Source organism: the organism of the source record quoted next, unplaced genomic scaffold (genome assembly GCF_019419815.1).
Source record: "Pyrus x bretschneideri cultivar Hongxiangsu unplaced genomic scaffold, Pyrus_bretschneideri_v1 Contig1, whole genome shotgun sequence".
Taxonomy (NCBI): domain Eukaryota; kingdom Viridiplantae; phylum Streptophyta; class Magnoliopsida; order Rosales; family Rosaceae; genus Pyrus; species Pyrus x bretschneideri.
In genome coordinates, this window is record NW_025999390.1 from 6,508,774 (window position 1) to 6,529,309 (window position 20,536).

A 20,536-nucleotide genomic window follows, 5' to 3' on the forward strand; every position below is an offset into this window, starting at 1 on the left:
CATCATCTAGAAATATGTGTCCAATCATTGGAACATAACCAAGTACTCATTCCAAATAAGTTTAGAAAAGGGTAATACTTGGAAAGACTAAATTTGTAAACTAAATTTTGTAAACTAAATAACATGTAAGTTGCTAATTGAATTATTACTTAAATATTAATAAACATGCTCATATCTTATTGATGACACATAATTTAATTTTATCTACAAATTTAATTTTCCTAACATTACTATTTACAAAAACAAAACAAAAGTTGGAACCACAATCTTTATAGAACAAACATAGAGATGGAGAGTTATTTTCATTTTCATCCTCACATTTTTGCTTTTTACATTTTAACCTAGAGAATCTTAGCTCATCCAATTCCCACTCATCCCTTGATGACACTCGTACCAAAGTTGTAATTTTACTGATGTAAATACCTCCCACAGGAAAAGGATCCTCGCATCATCATTTTCTTTGGGATACGGGAAATTCTATGATTATAATCATTTATCGTATATTGTGCAGTTAATTTTAATTAAATACTATTTATATTTAATTTTAAATTTAAATTTTAAATAATTTTTGATCGCATGATTAAGCTCATGATCATAAAATTCTTTGGATCTCCCAAAAAAATAATCTAGCAACGATCCTTCCCTACTACCAACTGTAAAATGTCTCCTGACATTCTGACTGGATCTTGAATTTGACAACAAAGAGTGAAAGACTCTTCTCCCTGTCTGCCCCTAGGCTCTCCCCCTACCTCCGGTCTCTTTCCATGGCTCGACCTTTCCTTTTCCAACCACATTTATTTTTGGGTTATTTTTAGTTCCGTCATTTGAAATTGGGAAAATTTAAAATATGTCTAATTTTATAGACTATATTTCGAAATAGGTTCAATTTTTAGTGACTTTTGACTTTTGAAATAGGTCCAATTTTTAGTTACTTTGGACCTATTTCAAAAAACCCCTTTACAATTTGATTTATCTTGTTTATGTTATTTTTATTATAAAAAAAAAAATCAAATATGCTGATGTGGATTAAAAAATATATTTTTAGAATATTTATTTGTCATTACGTTCTTTGAAACTTGATTTTAATCTCATTTTGTTTCTGAAACTCATAATCATTATTTTCCTTTCTAAAACTTAATATTTGTTTCACTTCGATTTATTTATTTGTATTCTATTAATTTTACTTATGTGACATAATTAGGGTCCACTTAAGAATTACGTGGCACACATACAAAGCTCACAAATCTAATCAAATGGTGCCACAAAAATTGAAACAAACTAAAATTGAAACATTGTGTAACATATTAAAAAAAAAAAGTAAGAAAAATAGCAAAAATAATTCATGGGTCTCATCCCTTCTCCCTCATTTCCAGCCACTTTATCATTAGTTTTATTGATGTTTTTCTGTTCATTTTTACTGTGGGTTAAATTTTGAATTTTAAGAAGTAAAATGAAGACTTTTGATTTTAAGGAGGCAAAACGACAGTAAAATCGAGTTCCAGAGAGTATAACTACAAAATAAGCCTAAAACATAATTTAACGAAATACATAGAAATAAGTCAAAGTGAGAGCGAGTATTATATTTCAAGAAACAAAAGTGAGATCGAAATTGACTAGGGAATGCAGCTAAAAATAAGGGTACTTTAACGAAAAATTTATGATACTGTTCACCTTAACGAAAAACCACATATTTACGTTAAAAAGTCATTCCGATACTATTTATTTTATCCTTTATTTTATGCTTATGGTTAAAACTCAAAGTTTTCAAACATTTTCAAATATTTTCATTAGTTTTCTTTAAAAATAAACCCTTATTTTTTAATTAAAAAATTAGCAAAAATACAAACGTAACCAAGCTGTTTGATTTACCAAAAATCGAAGACATTCGTTCCTACCTCGTACGCTGACCTAAATAAAAACCCCCAAATTCCCAGTTTATTTTTTTGTTAATTTGAAAAAAATTATTAATTCCTCAAATTTCAGCTCCAAAGGTCCAAGCTTTCCTCTTCTTCTGCTCCTCAGCCTCAGAACCCAGGTACCCTTTTGAGATTTTTCCCTCTTTTTATTTTTTTGGTGTTTTAATTTTTTATATTTTCTACTGCTATAACATGCTTGAATTTTGATTTGATTACCTTTTTTTGGGTTCGATCATGATTTTGTTGTGGTTCTTATGGTTTCTAGGTTTTTTTTTTCTCTTTTTGTTATTTTTTTTTGGCTTGTTTTTTGATTTCTTATGGATACTGCTGCCTGAAAATCATTGGTAGGAAGTCGTTTTGTATTTTCATATGCTTTGAGAATGCATGAAGGAAGTCTTTGCATCTGGAATTAATTAGAATGCAAGCTTCTGTTTGTGACAACAAGGACACGAGAGTATCAAAAAGTGTATTTGAAAAAAAAGCTTAAAAAAGAAGAAGATAAATATACATAAAGCCATTACCGCTCGAAATTAGTTTTGCAGGTGGCCTTTGAACTGTGTTAGGATTCCAATATCACACATTGAAGATATAGAACATGTTGGTTTAGTATGTGAGCTTTCGCGGGCACCCTTTTTGTGAATGCCAGTTTTGCAAGGGTACTGTTTGTACACTTTGACTACATCCTATTGCAAAATGAAATGATTATAGAGAGTATAATTTGTGATCTTCATTCCAGATTATCATGCACGTTCGCATATACTTTTTAGTATCCCTAAGAATTCATGTGCTGGGTACATGTCCATTGCAGGGTTGGTCGGTTTTTAAAATGAGCCGACCAAGTACGCGCAGTAAAAATAAAAGAAACAGACAAGGAGATAATGTTGACACCACTTCCGAAATATTGAGGTAGAAACGTTTTCCATTTTATGTTAAGAAGAGTTATCGGTTGCTTGATATGCACCATTGTTATGTGGCTCATATTATGGTTGGTATTGTGTAGGAAAATACATGCAACGGGTGAAATTACAAATGAGGATGTATATATGCTGTATAAAATTTCAAAGCCAGTTTGTCAGGGCTGCCGTGTGAACACTAAAGATAACCCAAATTGCTTTTGTGGGCTAATTCCACCTCCTAATGGAAGTAGGAAATCAGGCTTATGGCAGAAGACATCAGAGATTCTGCAAACTCTTGGCCCGGACCCTTCTCAGGACCTTCGTCCTACTGCCGATTCTCCTGCAGGCCTCACAAATCTTGGTGCAACATGCTATGCTAATAGCATACTCCAGTGTTTGTACATGAACAAGTCCTTCCGGGAAGGTATCTTCTTGGTTGAACCTGAGGTTTTGGAACAGCAGCCAGTGTTGAATCAACTTTCTCGGCTTTTTGCACAGTTGCATGCCAGTAAATTGGCTTTTATAGACTCCTCTCCATTTGTAAAAACACTGGAGTTAGATAATGGAGTCCAACAGGACAGTCATGAGTTTCTGACCTTACTTCTTTCTTTGCTTGAACGGTGTCTGAGCAACTCTAAAGTTTCAAAGGCAAAATCTATTGTTCAAGATCTTTTTCGTGGAAGTGTATCACATGTTACTAGGTAAAGACCGAAGCTGATTGGAGTAAAATTATACTTCTTCGTATTAAGGCCTTTTACTTTGTGCTAGTATTGTTTCTGAAATCTCTCTTTATCTTTATGTTATTTACAATTGCATGAGCGTAGGTGCTCACAATGTGGGAAAGACTCTGAAGCTTCTTCAAACATGGAAGACTTCTATGAGCTGGAGTTGAATGTGAAGGGTTTGAAAAGTTTGGATGAGAGTTTAGATGATTACCTTAGTGTTGAAGAGCTTCATGGAGAGAATCAATATTTTTGTGAGTCGTGTAAAGCAAGAGTCGATGCTACTCGAAGCATCAAGTTGCGCACGCTGCCTGATGTTCTGAACTTTCAACTTAAGCGATGTGTTTTTCTTCCAAAGGTAGTTATGATATTATTGGTAATGCATACTTTTCACTTTGTAATTAAAATTATCAATGGTCGAAATCAAGAATGATTGCAAAAAAGTCATGTAAGCTCAGTTTTATATACCACGCATGCTTGATTTTGATGCAGAGTAGAGGTTGTGCTTTTGTTTGTTATATGGTTGAATGTTGACGTTGTCATTGATTTGTGGTTAATAATTATTTTATTCTGTTTAATAATTTATTCTCTAATGATTTGTGTAAGTAGACGACAACCAAGAAGAAAATTACTTCCGCATTTAGTTTTCCTGGAGTACTTGATATGAGGAAGAGGCTATCTGAACCTTCTCAGGGTGAATCAATGTATGACTTGTCAGCTGTGCTGATTCACAAGGGAACTGCAGTTAACAGTGGCCACTATGTAGCGCATGTCAAGGATGAGAAGACAGGGCAATGGTGGGAATTCGACGATGAGCAAGTCTCAAACTTGGGTTCTCATCCGTTTGGAGAAGGGACTTCAATTTCCAATACCAAGCCTGTTAAACCTGAACCTGTTAATCCATCTTGCTCAGAACAAAAGAATGCTATTTTGAATGGTGATAATGTGGATGTCATTCACCAACAACCTTCAAAATCTATTACCAGTCATGTGGATACATTTTCATCTGGTGATGCATATATGCTGATGTATAATCTCAGGCGTACCCAGGAGGATGAAGAGAAAGGGCATGTGGAATGTAATGGCAATGATAGGAAGACAGAAGGTGATACTGTTTGTAGTTCTCTTCCATCTCATCTTTGTGATGAGATTGAAAGCTTTAATGCATCATATCTTGATGCTTGTGAGCAATACAAATTTAAAAAAAAAAAAGAGATGAATAATATCACAGAACGAAGACAGGAAGTGCGCTCAATTTTGTCTGAAGCTCCTGTTCAACAACTTGAGGAAACCTTTTTTTGGATATCGACTGACTGGCTTCGTCAATGGGCTGATAACATGATTTCACCGTAAGCATATGCTTGGTGTCTTTTCTTTAGTTCTTAACTTGATTTCTGCTGGAACTACAATGTCAGGGTTTCTGGTTCACATTTTATTTTTGGGCTTACATAGTAATCACTTGCAGTGCTCTTGACAACACATCCATCCAATGTTCGCATGGAAAAGTTCCACTTTCAAAGATTGGCTACATGAAACGGTTGTCAGTTAAAGCATGGACCAAGCTGTTCTTTAAGGTATTTGCATGCGTTATTGGAGTCGTTTAATGTTGTGTGAACTTTATCTGTTGTTTATAATTACTTACCCAGAAATTTGCATCATGATGCTTATGTTATGAACCCTACTTACTGTCAACTTCATACCTTCTGGCTCCAGATTAGTACTTTGACTCATCTTTTTCTGGTTTTTCTTGTGTTGGAATTATCAAATGTTCTATTCTTTTTTCTTTTTGCTTTTATTTTATTTTGGCTTTTCTTTCCCCTTCTTAGTTTTATTCCGATGAAATGTATACTAGTTACTGATGATTTTTCTTTTCTAACTGAATGCTGGTTCAGTATAAAGGGGGGCCGGAACTGGCCAATGATGACTACTGCATGGTTTGCCTTATTGATGGTGCTCGAAATGTAGTTTGCGCTGACAGCTATAGGGATAGAAGAATAGTAATGAAGCAAGTTGGCGAGGATGCACTTGCAGGGAAGTGTTCAGATGGAATGTATTATGTTTCTAAAGCATGGTATGATTGCAAACTGTTTTGTTGCCTTTTATCCTTCCTCCAGACCTCTTCATTCTTATGCTAGGGACTTTTTTATATGACTTTTCCTAGGGATTTTCTCATATGAACAACCAATGGATAATTTATTAACTATAGTGCATTACAGAGGAAGCTACTATGCTTTGTTTCAATACTTTTGTGCTTCTCATAGCTTCTGCTGCATAATATTTCTTTTTCTCTAATGTTTCTAACTCAATTTTATTTGTAGGTTACAACAGTGGCTTAAAAGAAAAATTCTTGATGCTCCAGCTGAAGCTGATGCGGGACCAACAACTTCAATTAGGTGTCCTCATGGGCAACTTATGCCTGAGCAAGCCACTGGTGCTAAGAGATTGCTTGTTCCAGAGAATCTCTGGCTCTTCCTTTATAAAGATGCTTTAACAGTAAAGCCTGATGATCATTTGGGTTGTTTGCCTTTTCCTTCAGACTCTGCACAGTGTTCCCAATGCAATGATGAACTATCTGAAGTTGCATGTATGGAGGATTCCTTAAGGTAATTAAAACTTTCACTCGTAGCGGAGAGCTGTTAAGCATGTATAATTGTGTTGACCAGTATCTTTGCTGCAGATTGGTGAGGCTCAAACAGCGCCAGAATCATGAAAAACTACTCATGGGGAAAAGTGTGCCACTTTCTCTGCATTGCAAATATTACTTAATACCCAGTTCTTGGCTTTCAAAGTGGAAAAACTACATTACTGCAAGTGGCAAGAATGTTTCCTCGGTGGAGAAACCTGAAACATTAGAGGGCATCATGAATTTACTCAAGTGTGAAAAGGTACTGTAGATGTTTCCCGGAAGTGCTTCTATTGAATATCCGGCACCTCTAATAGACTCTAGTATTTTTTTGGCATGCTTTTCGACTTTAATCATGTTCGTCAATGTCATAAATGCCGTCTTTATATAATTGAAAGCTGAATACATATTTAGCTTTACTTTGGGTGGGAGTGTGACAAACCTTACTATTGATCCAAGTTCTGTACCAATAATTGGAACTAGAAATTGTGTTGTGCATTTAAGAACTACTGGTCCGTGTCTTCTCAATAATAAAACTATCCTGGTCCATGCAGTCAATCTGCCTTATTTTTCATCAGTTATTTTGTTATGCGATTATTATAACCTCCCTCATGCTTTGTTTCAGCATTCACAACTTCTAGAAAGGCCTGTTGATCTGGTCCAGAAACGTGGTCTGATTTCCCAGAAGTCTCCTTCTGTAAGTATATGAATGCGTGTTTGTGTATGCGTAGTGATTGAACTTGTTGGTCCTTTTTTGTCTTTTTATCATTCGTAAAATTATTGTTTCTTATAAAAGAAGAGACTTTTCTTGTTTTTTAATTTTCACTGAATTTTGCTGATCAAAGTCGTACTTGTGAGAATGCTCTAATGTGGGAACTCTTGCTTCTTTTTTCTCATTTGTGGATTATAGGTGGATGGGTTAATATTCATTACTGAGAATGACTGGAAGTCCTTCTGTGAGGATTGGGGTGGTATTGAAGAGAAAGGCATATCTGCTGAAATAGAGTTAAGTAGTACTGAAGGAAATGATTTGGCAGGGTCCTGCGAAGAGATGCCAATGTGCGAGGAGGACCTCAGTACTCCAAATCACATAAATGGTGAAGTTGAGTCTAGACAACTTGTGATTAAGACTTGTCCTGAGGTAAAAACTTACCATTTTTAGTTTTGTTTTCGTGCCATGCATAGTGGAGGACACTTGTTATATATCATGTTTCTCTTGCGTCCTTTTAAATATGTCTATGCTAGATGCTCCAATATCTGGAACCTTTTGGATGCGTAGTCTTCTGGTCGGATCATTAGTTAACTTATTTAAAACCTCAAGTTGCCTTGAGATTTATTGTCTCTCTCACTGCCTCTCTTTTAGTAATCAATTTTGTTTTTATGATGACTTTAAGTGCCAGCAACATCGAATTTGCACAAAGATTGTATAAATTTCGAGTCTCATATTTAGAATTCGTAGTTACGAGATTTTCTGATTAGGTGTCTCAATTTTCCTAGATATGTGAGGACTGCATTGGAGAAAGAGAAAGCAGGGAATTAATGCGGAAGCTCGATTATTGCAATGAGGACATATATGTATACTTTGTACATGGAAAGGAAGCTCCAAAGTCAATTCTAAAACCATCTGAAACAAATTTTGATCCAGATCGCCGAGTTTCCAAGCGCTCTCGGAAGACAAGGACTGGGGATCGAATAAGTTTGAAAGTCTCTGGTTCCACAACCATATACCAGTTGAAAATGATGATATGGGAATCTTTTGGCGTACGCTTCTTGAAGCTAACACATAGATGCAAGCATAATGCACGAGTTAATTATTTATCAAAATTGTTTTGTTCCTATGCCATCTGATTGGTTTTAAATTATGCAGATTGTTAAGGAAAACCAAGGACTTCACAAAGGTACTCGGGTCATTGAGGATGAATCTGCTACTCTTGCAGACATGAATATATTCCCCGGGGATAGACTTTGGGTGAACGATTCAGAAATCCATGAGAACCGAGATATTGCTGGTAATTTCATGCTGTTATTTATTCGCATTTCTTTGATATGGTGCTTAAAAGTCATAGGAAGTGTGCATTGGTCAAGTTCAATAACCTTAAACATTAATTTTGACAATTGTTCCACAGATGAGCTATCTGACCAGAAAATGGATGTGCAACACACCGAAGAGGGTTTTCGCGGGACGCTGTTGACAGCAAATGTTTCATCCCAAGTTGTTTAGAAGCGCAATTTTTGCTAGTTAATATTTGAATGTAGTATCCATGTTTTTGTAGATATTGATAGAGGGGAGGTGACTTGAAGTTATCTAAATTTTCAATCGGCATTTTGATGACCTGCATTGTAGAGGTTAGTTGCGTATGCATGAATGTTCCCTGTGATTTGCCTGATTAATTGGGTAATCAGTTCTGATTATTGAACGTTCTCTCTTCTTTGGCAGAAGCAGTTGTCGAAAGCATGTATAATTTGGGTCACCCCTGCCCCTTGCCTGCGTAGTGGAACTGCAATATGCTGCCATTGCTCGCTGACACATGAGAAAAGGAGATGTGGCGTGCGCGCTGTTTCCTGGTCGGGCCTAACCACTGGTGGGTCATTTTTCTGTTGATAAGGATGTTACCGTGCCTCTTTTATGTGCTGAACAGTGCTGATAACAATGGCGTATATTGTCGAATGTACATGTTTTTTCGAGTGTTTGGGGTTGTGATGTTTTATCTGATAGCTAATAGCTTCCCGCCGTTAGCCACTGCACAAGTTTTTTGAAGTATATTATTAAGAGTTTCATGTGTTACTTCCTCTGTTTCAACTTCTGTCTTCATTCCTCTCGTGAATCATGCACTCTCATTTGTATTCTTGGATTGCAGCAACAAGAAAAAGAATTCGCATTCTATTTGTCTAAATTTTCTAATCACCAACCCCGAAACGCAATTTGGTTAATCAAATTCCGACTGTTGAATTGATCAAAATTAAATATCAATGAGATACGCACTGAAAACATATCATTTTAACAATTAGAATCTGAAAAACGATAATTTTGGCCAGTTTCATACATTATTTTTCTTCCCCATAGCTTATTCTAAACATGGTCAACGAAAATGCAGCATATGAAGCCTCCTCTGTTTTTTGCTCTGCTTCAAGAGTATATATGCATACAAAAATGAATGGGAAAACAGTGATACTTGAAAAAAGTTGATCAATTTTTAGATCCAGCGGCTCTGATTTTTGGAGTTATGGGCTCCTCGGAACCACCTATCCCACCCTACTTCACCTGGTCCTTTAGTCCTGTGTACACCACAAAACAACATGCATCAGATCACCCGTTGGACACGGATAGGGGGTGCAGAGCGAACGCTATTAACTAACTGAGCTCCAACGGCACTTAAAAAAGGCGGTTAGGATGAGAGTTCTCTCTTACCATGGAAGCAATGGATCAGAAGTGGATTCAACGGTGGCAATGAGACTGTATGAAATTGACAAAAATAAATATTATTCAAAAAAAAAAAAAAAAAAAAAAGATAGATGAGGGGTTGGAGCCGTTGGATGGAAATGTGAAAAAAACAGATGAGTAGTTGGGATTTTATTTTCTTACTCTTTGCAGACAATGGAGGATTCACCTACTGTCTCAAGGTGGTCCAGCTCTTTCTGCATATGAATCACACAACTTTTTTAAATTTCCGTAAATTCTTGCTTGTCCGTCGACGTCAGGTTAGTTGGTTAGGACAGCAAATCAAGTTCACATCTCGTCTCGAGGGCAGTTTAAAATATGTCTCGTAAAAAAAATGGAATTCACCGTGAAGAATATACTGACCTGGATGATGTCGATTTGGTTTTCGAGATGGGAAATGGAAGCAGCCAGTTTGTGCTTGCCAATGAAAGCGGGAAACTGGCCAGCTCTTGCTCTGTCTTCGAAATGAAGAGGCAGCAGCGCCACTCCTCCTCCTCCTCCTCCTCCTCCTCCTCCACCACGACCATCTCCGCTTCCTGTTGCCGGAGAAGAAGCGGGGTTTTCTTCTTCTACTTGGTTATCCATTCACAAATTCCAACCAAAGCCTCTCTCTCTCACTGCCTTTAGACCTAGAAATGATTATATTGTTGAGAGAGAGAGTGAGAGAGAGAGAGAGAGAGAGTGAGAGAAGGTGGACCTATTTTTTGTTCATGATTAAAAAGCAGTGACGGGTGGACATGGAATTAAAAACAAAAAATAAATAAGAAAAGAATTAGAGTATAAAAAAAAAGGTGATGAATTTATGAGGGATTATTATATAAAAAGGGAAAGAATGGTGTGAATAAGTTAATATATATTTAAGTAAAGTAGTCAAGTCAAAAGAAGAAAAAATGGATTATGAGCGGAGCAGCAGACAGCCTAACATGCCAACAACCACACCACATATTTCCATCCATCCATCCATCCTCATATTATTGATCAATTAATTTGTATGTGATTTTGAAAAACTTGTGTCGGAACACTCAAATTACGTAATTTAAAAAGTACTTTTCATAAAGAAGTAAAAAGATGATCTCTTTATTTTGATATTAACATTAACTAATTCAATTCTGATAATTTTTACGTAATTTAAAAAGTATTTTTTCATAAAGAAGTAAAAAGATGATCTCTTTATTTTGATATTAACATTAACTAATTCAATCTGATAATTTTTACGTAATTTAAAAAGTATTTTTTCATAAAGAAGTAAAAAGATGATCTCTTTATTTTGATATTAACATTAACTAATTCAAATCTGATAGTTTTATCGAAATTTTTGACATTTGATTTAGCATGGTAATAGATAAAGGATGGATGAGTTATACTACCTAATGTGGCTACAAGTCAAAACAAACACATAGCAGCTAGGCCGCCATCTCTCACACTGTCTCACTCTCTCTCTCTCTCTCTCTCCTCTCTCTCTCAAGTCACAAGTGCTTGTGGCTGTTTAGTTTGACAGTTGACATAGCAGCTTAAGTTAGACCTATTCAAAGTGTGATGTTTCAACAAATTCTATCAGCAAAAGCATTAAGTTTTCAACCCTTTCCTTGGTTTAGTGTTATTCTAATGCTATGCAGGTGGATTAGACCGAGGATTCCAACAATCCTTTGAATTTCTGGTAATGAAAGTAAACCACAGCTCTTGGGAATTCTTTTTAAAATTCTCCACCACCTGAGTATCCTGGATCACTAATAAAAGGTCATATATAAAACTATTGCCACCGAAACACTAAGCACTCGTATTGGACGGGTTTCGTCAACTAATTGATAATGTGATACCACCGAAACTATAATTTAGTTGCAACAAAAAATTTCTGTTTCAAAGCACCAAAATCTACAGCACAAGCCTCGTAATCCTCCAAATGGAATAGAATTCTCTCATTTCCTATTTACATCGTTTTCTCTCCCTTCTTTCATATATTGCTTTTTGTTTTATCGTCTTTATAAAAAAAATCAATATAAGATGTTGACGTGATTAAATTGTAACTGTTCAAATAGAAAGAGAGCAAAAGTGACAGAGATTATAAAAGGAAGAGGATCCTCCTCCATCTCAAATTCCCAAACCTAACATGTAAAAAATGAATATTACAACCCCAAAATTGAATTTTACATCAAATCGAGGTTTTAGGAATTCGGTTTTGGGCCAATCCAGCATGCATCCCAATCCCAATTTAGGGCTACAAAATTAAAATTAAAACCGCATAAATGTGGTCACAATTTGTATAGGAAAAGGAAATGGCAATAGCATCAGCACTATCGTCATCAACCTCAAAGCTCTTCTCTTTCGCCTCACTATCATTCCGCCTGAGAACCCTCACAACCACCGCACGCAGCGCCAGAAGCAACTGCAGCGCCGCCAGCAAGAAGAGGAAGGAGAAGCAGGAGCTGAGGCAGAGAGTGGTGGTAAAGGAGAAGAGGAGAACGCGTTCCGATAGGGAATTCCATTTGGAAACAATTAAGCGTTATGGAGGTACCGGTACCCACATTCCGGCCATGCTCGGCGAAGTTCTGGATGTTTTCCCGGCGTCCAAACAACTCCGGTACTTCGTCGACTGCACTGTCGGAGCTGCCGGGCATTCCTCTGCGGTCAGTAATCACTCTTCCACCTTCTTAAGTTCTTATAGCCTGTTTGGAATTCTTCCACAGAAAGCACTTTTGCTTTTGATTGAAGTGCTATTATGAACAAGTTGAAACTTTTATGAGAAATCCAATCAGAGTGCTTTTTGGAGAAGCATTTGCTAGTGATTCATGAAGAAGTGCTTCTTAAAAAATTGCTTCGACGAGCTAGAAGCACTTCTAAGTTTGTCTGCCAAACGCAGTCTGAAGCTCTTTTGGCTGTCAGAAAGCATTTTAAGCATTTACTTTGATGTAATTACGAGCTGGGTTTTGGGTTAATTGTTGATTACTGGCAGATAATTGAAGGGCATCCGGAAATGGAAGTGTATGTTGGGCTTGATGTCGATCCTGTGGCGCTTGAGAAGGCTCGAGCTCGGATCAACTCTGTTTTGCATGACCCGAATCCTTCGTCCCTCAAAGCTTACACCTTTTTGGAGAATTTCAGATATGTGAAGTCTCTGCTTTGTGATGTGGCTGAGACACTAGTTGAAACAGGGATTGATGGGATACTGATGGATTTGGGAATGTCGTCGATGCAAGTAAATGATCCTCAAAGAGGGTTCAGTGTGCTTGCTAATGGACCTCTTGACATGAGGATGGATCCTCAGGTAAGAGTTGTTCTGGCATTTTTGTATCTAATTTAGTTGAGGGAAATGGATACTAGGAAAAAGTTGCGTTTTTATGTTCTAATTATATATTTACGAACTTTAAGAGTGCATTTGTGGTTTCGAATCTTTGAGCTGGTAGAATGTTGTTATGAACTGTGGGCGATCTTATTGAGTCAATCGGTTTCTTGCAATTTTCATGGTAATAGTTAAACATTCTTAAGACTAATTGGGGAGGCTTTGATGCCATTTTCTTCGTACATGTGTTCCCAGGTCCAAAGACCAGTTTGAGGGTTGCTGATGTGATAGCTCAAATGTGATGCTTATTATAATGCCTTTTTTATCATGTGTATGAACGGCATACCAAGGGGTAGCTTATAGTTACGCCACATGTGTGCAACATGTGGCAAATTGGTGTCGTGACCGTATTTACATATACGTGCTTCCAGCAGGGTGTGTTATTGGTTATGCCATCAACGTAATGCGGGTTCAATTAGGGCACAGTTTGGGTTTGGAATGCTATACATGTTTAGGATGGGGGTCATGCAGGGTCGTACAGATATGAATTGCCCCAGTTATGTTACCCTCGTTATATACACCCATGATTCCTGTGTTCCAACTAAAGCTCAGTTATCAATTCCCTTTTCCAAATTAATGTTCTCTGCCAGCACTGCTTTTGATTCATTGAAGTTCTAGGTGATAGTTTGTAGGGGGATGAAAGTTTTCAAGGAAATATGACGTGGATGATTTCATGGTTTTTTTTGTGGCTGCATCATCATTGTAAATGTTTGTTTCATTTAATTGATTGGAGTAGGGCTATGACAGGCAAGTCTGAAAGCTGAAGACATTTTGAACTCTTGGCCAGATAATGAGGTAGGCCGCATCCTGCGAGACTATGGGGAAGAAAGCAACTGGTTCTCTCTTCAAAATAGAATTGTTAGAGCTCGATCACAGGGTGGATTGCATACCACTGGCGATTTAGTAGATCTTATAAAAAGTGCAACTCCGCTGAGTCGAGGTAGGCATCCTCTTTTTGTTCTATTGTGCTTGTACTTTGGCTTTGCATAGTATACGTCTATCAGAACCGTATTACCATTGATTGTTGCGCTCATGGATATGCCAAAAAAGTTTAATTACTAAGGTTGAATTCAATTGCAACAGAAGGACGGCAAGGTTGGATTAAAACAGCAACAAGGGTGTTTCAAGCTCTGAGGATAGCCTGTGAACGATGAACTGAAGACTCTGGAGGATTCTCTTTATGCTTCTTTTGACTGCCTTGCACCGGGTGGTAGGTTGGCAGTCATCTCTTTCCACAGTTTGGAGGACAGAATTGTGAAACAAACGTTTCTAGACATCATCAACGTCAAAGACAGAGATGTTGACGTTGACATGATTGAAGAAGCAGCGGGGAAGAAAGATTTGAGAAAGATCATGAGCGACATTGATGAAAACGAAGCATGGATCAAACAAACGGTACAGGGCTTGAGGGGAATAATTCTCACTAAGAGACCAATTACACCATCTGAAACGGAAGAGAGTCTCAACAGCCGAGCTAGAAGTGCCAAGCTTAGGGTGATTCAGAAGCTTTAATCATTTGATAAATTAAGTTTGAAGCCCTAGAACTCGGAGATTTCTACAGAAATATGTACCCGTGTCTGGCGTTTTCCCAATTTTTCAGATTCACATTTTATTTAAGTGGGAGCTTAGATTAGACATATAATTGTTGTTAGGAAATGTAATATTCAACAAATATGAAATATCTTACGGCCTTGATAGTTCATCGATTCCTTGCATTTACATGAACAATTTCTCAGGGAGTTAGTGAAGAAATCTCCATTTTTTCCAAGGAGATTTTCTCAGTTTAAATTATATGAACGTGAGGTTAAATCTTTTGAAGAAAAGTTTGTTGTCCCGTTAAATTAAAGAATAACAAAAGGAGGGAGAGTCGGAATGAGGATCCTCTTCGGATCCTTTTTGTGAGGATTCTAGAATTCCTTTAATCACGTTCGTTTATTGTACATTGTACGGTCAGTTTTCGTCAAGTGTTGTTTATATTCAATTTTAAATAAAAAAAATTGCAATAATTTCTAACCACACGATGTACAATAAACAAACGTGATTGAAATTTCCTCGGGATCCTCACAAAAAGGATCCGAAGAGGATCCTCATTCGGAGAGTCGTAGAGCGGGTATAGTACCTGTTGTATACGTTTTTGATGTAGAACTGTTAAAGTTTGTATACGTGTTGATTTAGAACTTTTACTACTCGGTTGTAGACGGTCGGGACGGATGGAAATTTTACCACTTCGTGCGTGTAACAAACCTTATTACAAGGTTTTATCAGAGTTGAGTCACCCTCCCCATCGCCAATTGGTTTTAGGATGGATAGAACCTGTGTGACACCACCCATCGCCAATTGGTTTTAGGGTGGATAGAACCTCTGTGACACCACCAACACCCGAATTCATTTTCTTACAAATAATAGATTCAAAGTAGTCCGTTGCATCCTGCTACTAACGAGGCAAGGATAAGACTATGCGAAAGTATCAAAATAAAATCACACCATTCCGGGGCTGGATCTGATGGCCAACATAAATATTAAAACATCACCGCATAACATAAACTGCGTTTCAAAACCGTGCTAAGGATAAGTCGCGTGATCTTCCGACAGATCCACCAAAAACACAACTCAAAGATACAGTACACTCACCAAACTGAGATTCCATCTCGATGACCAGTTAGCTCCCCGTGGTCGATGACTCCATTACGCTTAGCAAGCTTTGACAGGCCTTGACACGACATCAACCTATCACATTATTAACGTTAGGACTAGAACTACCGACATTAGAAAATCTATATTTTATAGTTCAAACACTTAATTTGGAAGACCATGGGTAGGGGATGAGTTGCAAGAGTCAAAATTGACTTGAAAGAAAGAGCATTTGGACACTACAAGCCCCACTGCTGTTGTCATAATAAACATAAAGCCACACTTTCTTGCATATAAAGCTATAAACCAGTTCGTTTCAACAGATAGGTTTACTACTCTCTTTACAGGATTTTTTTCTGCTTTGCAAAAAGCTTATTCACAACAGTAGAAACATGGAGATAAAAGCATGGCAATCTATGACAAAGTCGGTTATTCAGTAACAAAACAAATAGCTTTCCAGGTTGTTTTCCAGATAATGACAGCTAAATGTATTGGGTTTATAGTAAACAGTGCATGTTCAATGGAGGATAGTATATAACTTACCACAATATCAGCCTTGATGCCTGGAACGACCATCATTATGTCTCTCATTTTTGTATCTCCTCCTCTCGCTTGATCTAGAATCATCATATATTGCTCTCTTGTAATCAAGCTGTCTATCTCTTTCAGTATCCTGACTTCCTCTTTCTTCATCTACTTTTCCGTGCCTTCTACTCCCACGCTCCTCTTCAAAATCCTCCCCATGCTTTCTGTAGTTTTTATCATCTTCATTATGCTTTTCACTTCCACGCCTCCTCTCATTTGATCTAGAGTCATCATACTTTGCTCTCCTGCAATCCATATCCTTATTTCCCCGTTCTTCCTCCATTTTTCCAGGTTTTCTATTTCCAAGCTCCTCTTTTTTATCCTCCACCTTTCTGTACTCATTTTCCTCTTCATCTCTTTCATGCTTCCTTCCTTTATACTCTTCATCCTTGTCGTACCTTCCACGCCCTCCACGATCCTCTTCATCTCTTCCATTGCGTTTTTCACTTTCGCGCCTCCTCTCATTTGATCTAGAATCATCATATTTTGCCCTCTTGTAATCCATATCTCTATCCACACCCTTATTTCCCCGTTCTTCCTCCATTTTCCCAGGTTTTCTATTTCCAAGCTCCTCTTTGTTATCCCCCACTTTTCTGTTCTCATTTTCCTCCTCATCTCTTCCATGCTTCCTTCCTCTGTGCTCTTCATCCTTGCTCTGCCTTCCACGCCCTACATCATCCTCTTCATACCTTCCATGCTTTCTCCCTCTGTGTTCCTGATCATCCATGGTGTGGGTTTTAACTCCTCTTTCATAACCCAGAGTAACTGTTCTACTACCACGTTGTGGTTCAATATCTTTGCTGTAAATTTTGTCCTCGCGTTCTACAGTCACGTCATCATGCCCTCCTCTAGGCCTTACCAATCCTGAATACTGATCATCCCTGCTCGGACGATACCTGTCATCATCAATTGGACGACTTCTTTCATTACTTTCAACTGCATTAGATCTTAACCGTTTCTCTTCACGATCAGAATCTTCATCTGAATCATGCCTCCTACGAGGGTGTTTGGATTTCTCTAATTCCTTTTTGGATCTGTCCTCAGCACCATCATCACTGCTAGTAGAATCAGAATCATCCGCCTCATCCTTGCTACTTTTACTATGCTTCTTTTCAACCTTCTGCTTTTTACCATCATCAGCTTCAGAATCATCTTCATCTGAGTCATGCCTCCTTTGAGTTTTTTTGAATTTCTCAACTAGCTTTCTCGAACTGTCCCTCCTAGCATCATCATCACTGGTAGCAGAATCAGAATCAGAATCATCAGTGTCATCCTTTCTGCTCCGACTATGTTTCTTAACAACCTTGTGCCTCCTGCCAACATCAGCATCAAAATCATCTTCATCTGAATCATGCCTCCATTGAGGTTTTTTGAATTTCTCAACTTTCTTTCTTGCACCGTCGCTCCTGGCATCATCGTCACTGGAAGCAGAATCAGAATCATCGGAGTTCTTATTTCTTCTTTTCTCATTCTTCTTTGCAACCTTCTGCCTCTTTCCCAAATCAGCTTCAGAATCATCTTCATCTAAAACATGCCTCCTTTGAGGCTTTTTGAATTTCTCAACTTTCTTTCTTGCACCATCCCTTCTAGCATCATCATCACCCAACGCAGAATCATAATCATCGGAGTTCTTACTTCTTTTCTCATTCTTCTTTGCAACCTTTTGCTTCTTGTCAAGTTCAACTTCCGAATCATCTTCATCACTGCTGCTACTTCCACGATGCTTCTTTTTATCAACCTTGGGAGGAGGACTGCCACTGCTTTCGGTATCAGAAGAATCATACTTATGCCTTCTCTTCCTACTTTCTTCCTTTTTGCTCCGCTTAGATTCTTTAACTCTCTTTTTCTTATCATCTTTCTCATCTTTCTGCTTTTCCTCCCCATGTTTCTTCCGCCCATAGTCCCTGTCCAGAAATGCATGCTCACTTCTCTCTTGAAACTTGTCATCGTCTTCTGGACCATTCTTTCGACTACTTTTCAGTCCATCTTTAATATCATCAGTATTCTTGTCAGCTGATTCGGGCACAGCTAGCCCGAGAGCAGCTCTTAATGTTTCCATTTGCTTCTCCTTCCTAGCAGCAATTTGGTGGGTCTGCGTATCTGAAACCCTATTTAAGTAACAAAAATTACTGCTAATGCTAATCAACTTTTAATCACATTCTTACTTGGCAAAACCGCATTCGAAATCCATAAGATACGACATAAATTAGAAATACAAGACATTAACAATATCATTCAAAAAAGCAATATTTTTCTGAAGCTTTCAACAACAAAAACGAGCGTGCAAACTTACTTCTTATCGGAGACAACAATAGCGCCGGGTCCGCCAAGCTCCTCCGAAGCCGCCGCGGCTTCGAGAGTCATCCGAGCCTCGTCAAGCTTCTCGGCGATTTCAGCGTCGGTAAAACCCTGATCGATGAGCTTATCTTCGAGCACGACGAGTTTGAGCTCAATATGGCGCTTGCGATCGTGCTCGAGGATGTCTCTGTTGGGCTTCTTGGTGACGCCGCCGGTGCCCTGGTCATCGTCGAAACCGTGGGAGGAGTCGGCGACCTTCCCAGTCCTCGATTTGATGAAGAACTTGTTGGTCTGGATGTAGCCATTGGTCCCAGACCCCCTTGGAGTCTGTAACCCTATTCCGTTGTACATCTCCCCTCTGGGAACCCTAGAATTCGAAATTTAACGGATCTAAATCGAGCAGAAACAGAAATAGAAGAAGAAGAAGGTGTTTGGCGAACGAAGAATTGCAAGCGATTGATATTTGGGGGGAAACAAACGTAAACCTGGTTTGGTTACCGCCCTCTCTCTCTCTATCCGTACCACGTAGCGGAGGGCCAGATAAATATTTTAAGAGCAAGTCCACCTCCAAGCAATTGGGCAATTCAGTCCCCTAAAACCCCAAAAACTCTCTCCACCTCAGCCCAGTTAGTCGGGCTATAGACGGGCCCAACAATTGGCACTTGGTGAGAGTAAAATCTAAAAACTCTCAGTTATAATGAAGATAAATATCACTAGATTGTAGTATTAAGTGACAATTACTAGACCGTAGTATTAAGTGACAAAAAGGGTTATTTTTGCCATGCTCTCTGAAACTCCATTTCATTCTCCATTTATTTCTTGGACAAAATTTGCACCATTTTATCCTCTAAAACTCAATTTTCATCATCATTTTGTCTTTGAAACTCCATTTCGTTCTCCTTTTAATTCCTACCCGCACGATCATGTGCCGCGGTCTCTGTTTAATATTTCACCAAGAGTTTCGATTGTTAATTAACTATCATGTGCCGCGGTCAAGGATGAAAATAATGATAATTCTAGGGAACGTCGACACACATATATTACAATATCAGTGGAAATATCAATATCGCCAAAAACTTTGTAAAACTTACTACATGTAGAACTTTGGTAATAAATTTATGAGATATAAAAGTAATACACATATGTTGTTGGAAATTAGTTTTTTCTTTTTTTAAGAGAATTTTTAAAATGTCATATGAACTTATATATATATATATATATTTTTTTTTTTTTTTAATTTGCCATATGAACTAAAATTTTAAGCAATTTGTCATATGAATTTTCTAAAATCATTAATTTGTCATCGCATCCCAACTCCGGTAAGTTTTCCATTCAAAATAACGTTATTTTGAACTTTTGATCTCATTTTTCACAAGTTTATATATTTTGTTTATCTATTATCTTTATACAAAGATATACGTACACTAGGGATGGGCAATGAATTGGTCATTTTGCTGAACGTTCGAAATAATCTTGAAGAGGATTGGAGTAGGGAGTTGAAATGTAGGAGATAACCTTGAAAATAAGCTATGTGCAAGCACATGACTTACTTTAGGTGGAAAACTTAATGAAGTTAGGGTGAAATAACTAATTAATAATTTTCAAATTTGATATGACAAATCGCTTAAAATTTTAATTTATATAACAAATTAAAAAATAAATATAAGTTCATATAATATTTTAAAGAATTCTCCTTATTTTTATTATTAGTTTTATTGTGTGAACCAAGAATTTCCTTACCCGTAAGTTTTAATTTTCTTGCTAGGATTTGCTTTAGTTTTCCTATAGATAGGTTGTTTTGAAACTTGTAAAATAACAAGTCTTCACAATTTTATTTTCTGTTATTTACCCATCATGACTAATTTACTTTTCAGTTACTTTAGCTATCTTTGTATTTTGTAGTATTGTTCGTCTGGGTGAAGTGCTAATTTAGTTCCTAAATTGTCACTGCAGTGAAAATTGAGTCTCTAAATTATTTCTGTTGTAAAATAAGTCCATAGATTCATTAAAAATTGTTAATTTCATCCCTACTATTATATTCAAAGCTATTTTATCCAATTTTTTGTCAACTTAAGTCACTTGACACACT

The 20,536-nt window shown here is 37.4% G+C and overlaps 4 protein-coding genes across 5 annotated transcripts; 2 read left to right on the forward strand and 2 right to left on the reverse strand.

The window, feature by feature from the left end:
- Positions 1 to 1,852: 1,852 nt before the first annotated feature.
- On the forward strand, positions 1,853 to 8,942 carry LOC103953557 (ubiquitin carboxyl-terminal hydrolase 26). 2 transcript variants are annotated; one of them, XM_009365311.3, is made up of 15 exons: positions 1,853 to 2,035; positions 2,725 to 2,822; positions 2,917 to 3,513; positions 3,637 to 3,892; positions 4,144 to 4,883; positions 5,000 to 5,108; positions 5,427 to 5,605; positions 5,853 to 6,137; positions 6,212 to 6,419; positions 6,783 to 6,854; positions 7,068 to 7,298; positions 7,655 to 7,918; positions 8,025 to 8,166; positions 8,284 to 8,503; positions 8,595 to 8,942. In XM_009365311.3, the coding sequence occupies exons 2-14, from the start codon at positions 2,743 to 2,745 to the stop codon at positions 8,376 to 8,378; spliced, it is 3,258 nt and encodes a 1,085-aa protein (XP_009363586.2). In that variant the 5' UTR covers positions 1,853 to 2,035; positions 2,725 to 2,742; the 3' UTR covers positions 8,379 to 8,503; positions 8,595 to 8,942. The 2 variants fall into 2 exon arrangements, with proteins under 2 accessions (XP_009363586.2, XP_009363587.2); XM_009365312.2 differs by having other exon boundaries at positions 8,601 to 8,942.
- Positions 8,943 to 9,138: 196 nt separating this feature from the next.
- On the reverse strand, positions 9,139 to 10,333 carry LOC103953556 (guanine nucleotide-binding protein subunit gamma 1). Its single transcript, XM_009365310.3, has 4 exons — positions 9,960 to 10,333; positions 9,741 to 9,793; positions 9,567 to 9,611; positions 9,139 to 9,433 (listed from the first exon to the last, which is right to left on the reverse strand). Exons 1-4 carry the CDS (start codon positions 10,179 to 10,181, stop codon positions 9,352 to 9,354), a joined length of 402 nt encoding a protein of 133 aa, XP_009363585.2. The 5' UTR covers positions 10,182 to 10,333; the 3' UTR covers positions 9,139 to 9,351.
- Positions 10,334 to 11,698: 1,365 nt separating this feature from the next.
- LOC103953555 (ribosomal RNA small subunit methyltransferase H) lies at positions 11,699 to 14,635 on the forward strand. Its single transcript, XM_009365309.3, is given in 5 exon segments — positions 11,699 to 12,220; positions 12,547 to 12,858; positions 13,681 to 13,873; positions 14,017 to 14,075; positions 14,077 to 14,635. Coding segments are annotated over 5 exon segments (1,284 nt in total). The 5' UTR covers positions 11,699 to 11,869; the 3' UTR covers positions 14,446 to 14,635.
- Positions 14,636 to 15,398: 763 nt separating this feature from the next.
- LOC103953553 (peptidyl-prolyl cis-trans isomerase G) lies at positions 15,399 to 18,972 on the reverse strand. Its single transcript, XM_009365305.3, has 3 exons — positions 18,443 to 18,972; positions 16,108 to 18,257; positions 15,399 to 15,660 (listed from the first exon to the last, which is right to left on the reverse strand). Exons 1-2 carry the CDS (start codon positions 18,796 to 18,798, stop codon positions 16,115 to 16,117), a joined length of 2,499 nt encoding a protein of 832 aa, XP_009363580.2. The 5' UTR covers positions 18,799 to 18,972; the 3' UTR covers positions 15,399 to 15,660; positions 16,108 to 16,114.
- Between the last annotated feature and the right edge of the window lie 1,564 nt (positions 18,973 to 20,536).

Coding starts and splice junctions, on each gene's coding strand:
- LOC103953557 (XM_009365311.3), top strand. CDS start 2,743: ATGAGCCGACCAAGTACGCGCAGTAAAAATAAAAGAAACAGACAAGGA. Junction 3,514..3,636: donor AGTGTATCACATGTTACTAG/GTAAAGACCGAA, acceptor GCATGAGCGTAG/GTGCTCACAATGTGGGAAAG. Junction 5,109..5,426: donor GGACCAAGCTGTTCTTTAAG/GTATTTGCATGC, acceptor ATGCTGGTTCAG/TATAAAGGGGGGCCGGAACT.
- LOC103953556 (XM_009365310.3), bottom strand. CDS start 10,181: ATGGATAACCAAGTAGAAGAAGAAAACCCCGCTTCTTCTCCGGCAACA. Junction 9,612..9,740: donor TCCTCCATTGTCTGCAAAGA/GTAAGAAAATAA, acceptor AATTTCATACAG/TCTCATTGCCACCGTTGAAT. Junction 9,434..9,566: donor TCTGATCCATTGCTTCCATG/GTAAGAGAGAAC, acceptor TGGTGTACACAG/GACTAAAGGACCAGGTGAAG.
- LOC103953553 (XM_009365305.3), bottom strand. CDS start 18,798: ATGTACAACGGAATAGGGTTACAGACTCCAAGGGGGTCTGGGACCAAT. Junction 18,258..18,442: donor ATTGTTGTCTCCGATAAGAA/GTAAGTTTGCAC, acceptor TTACTTAAATAG/GGTTTCAGATACGCAGACCC.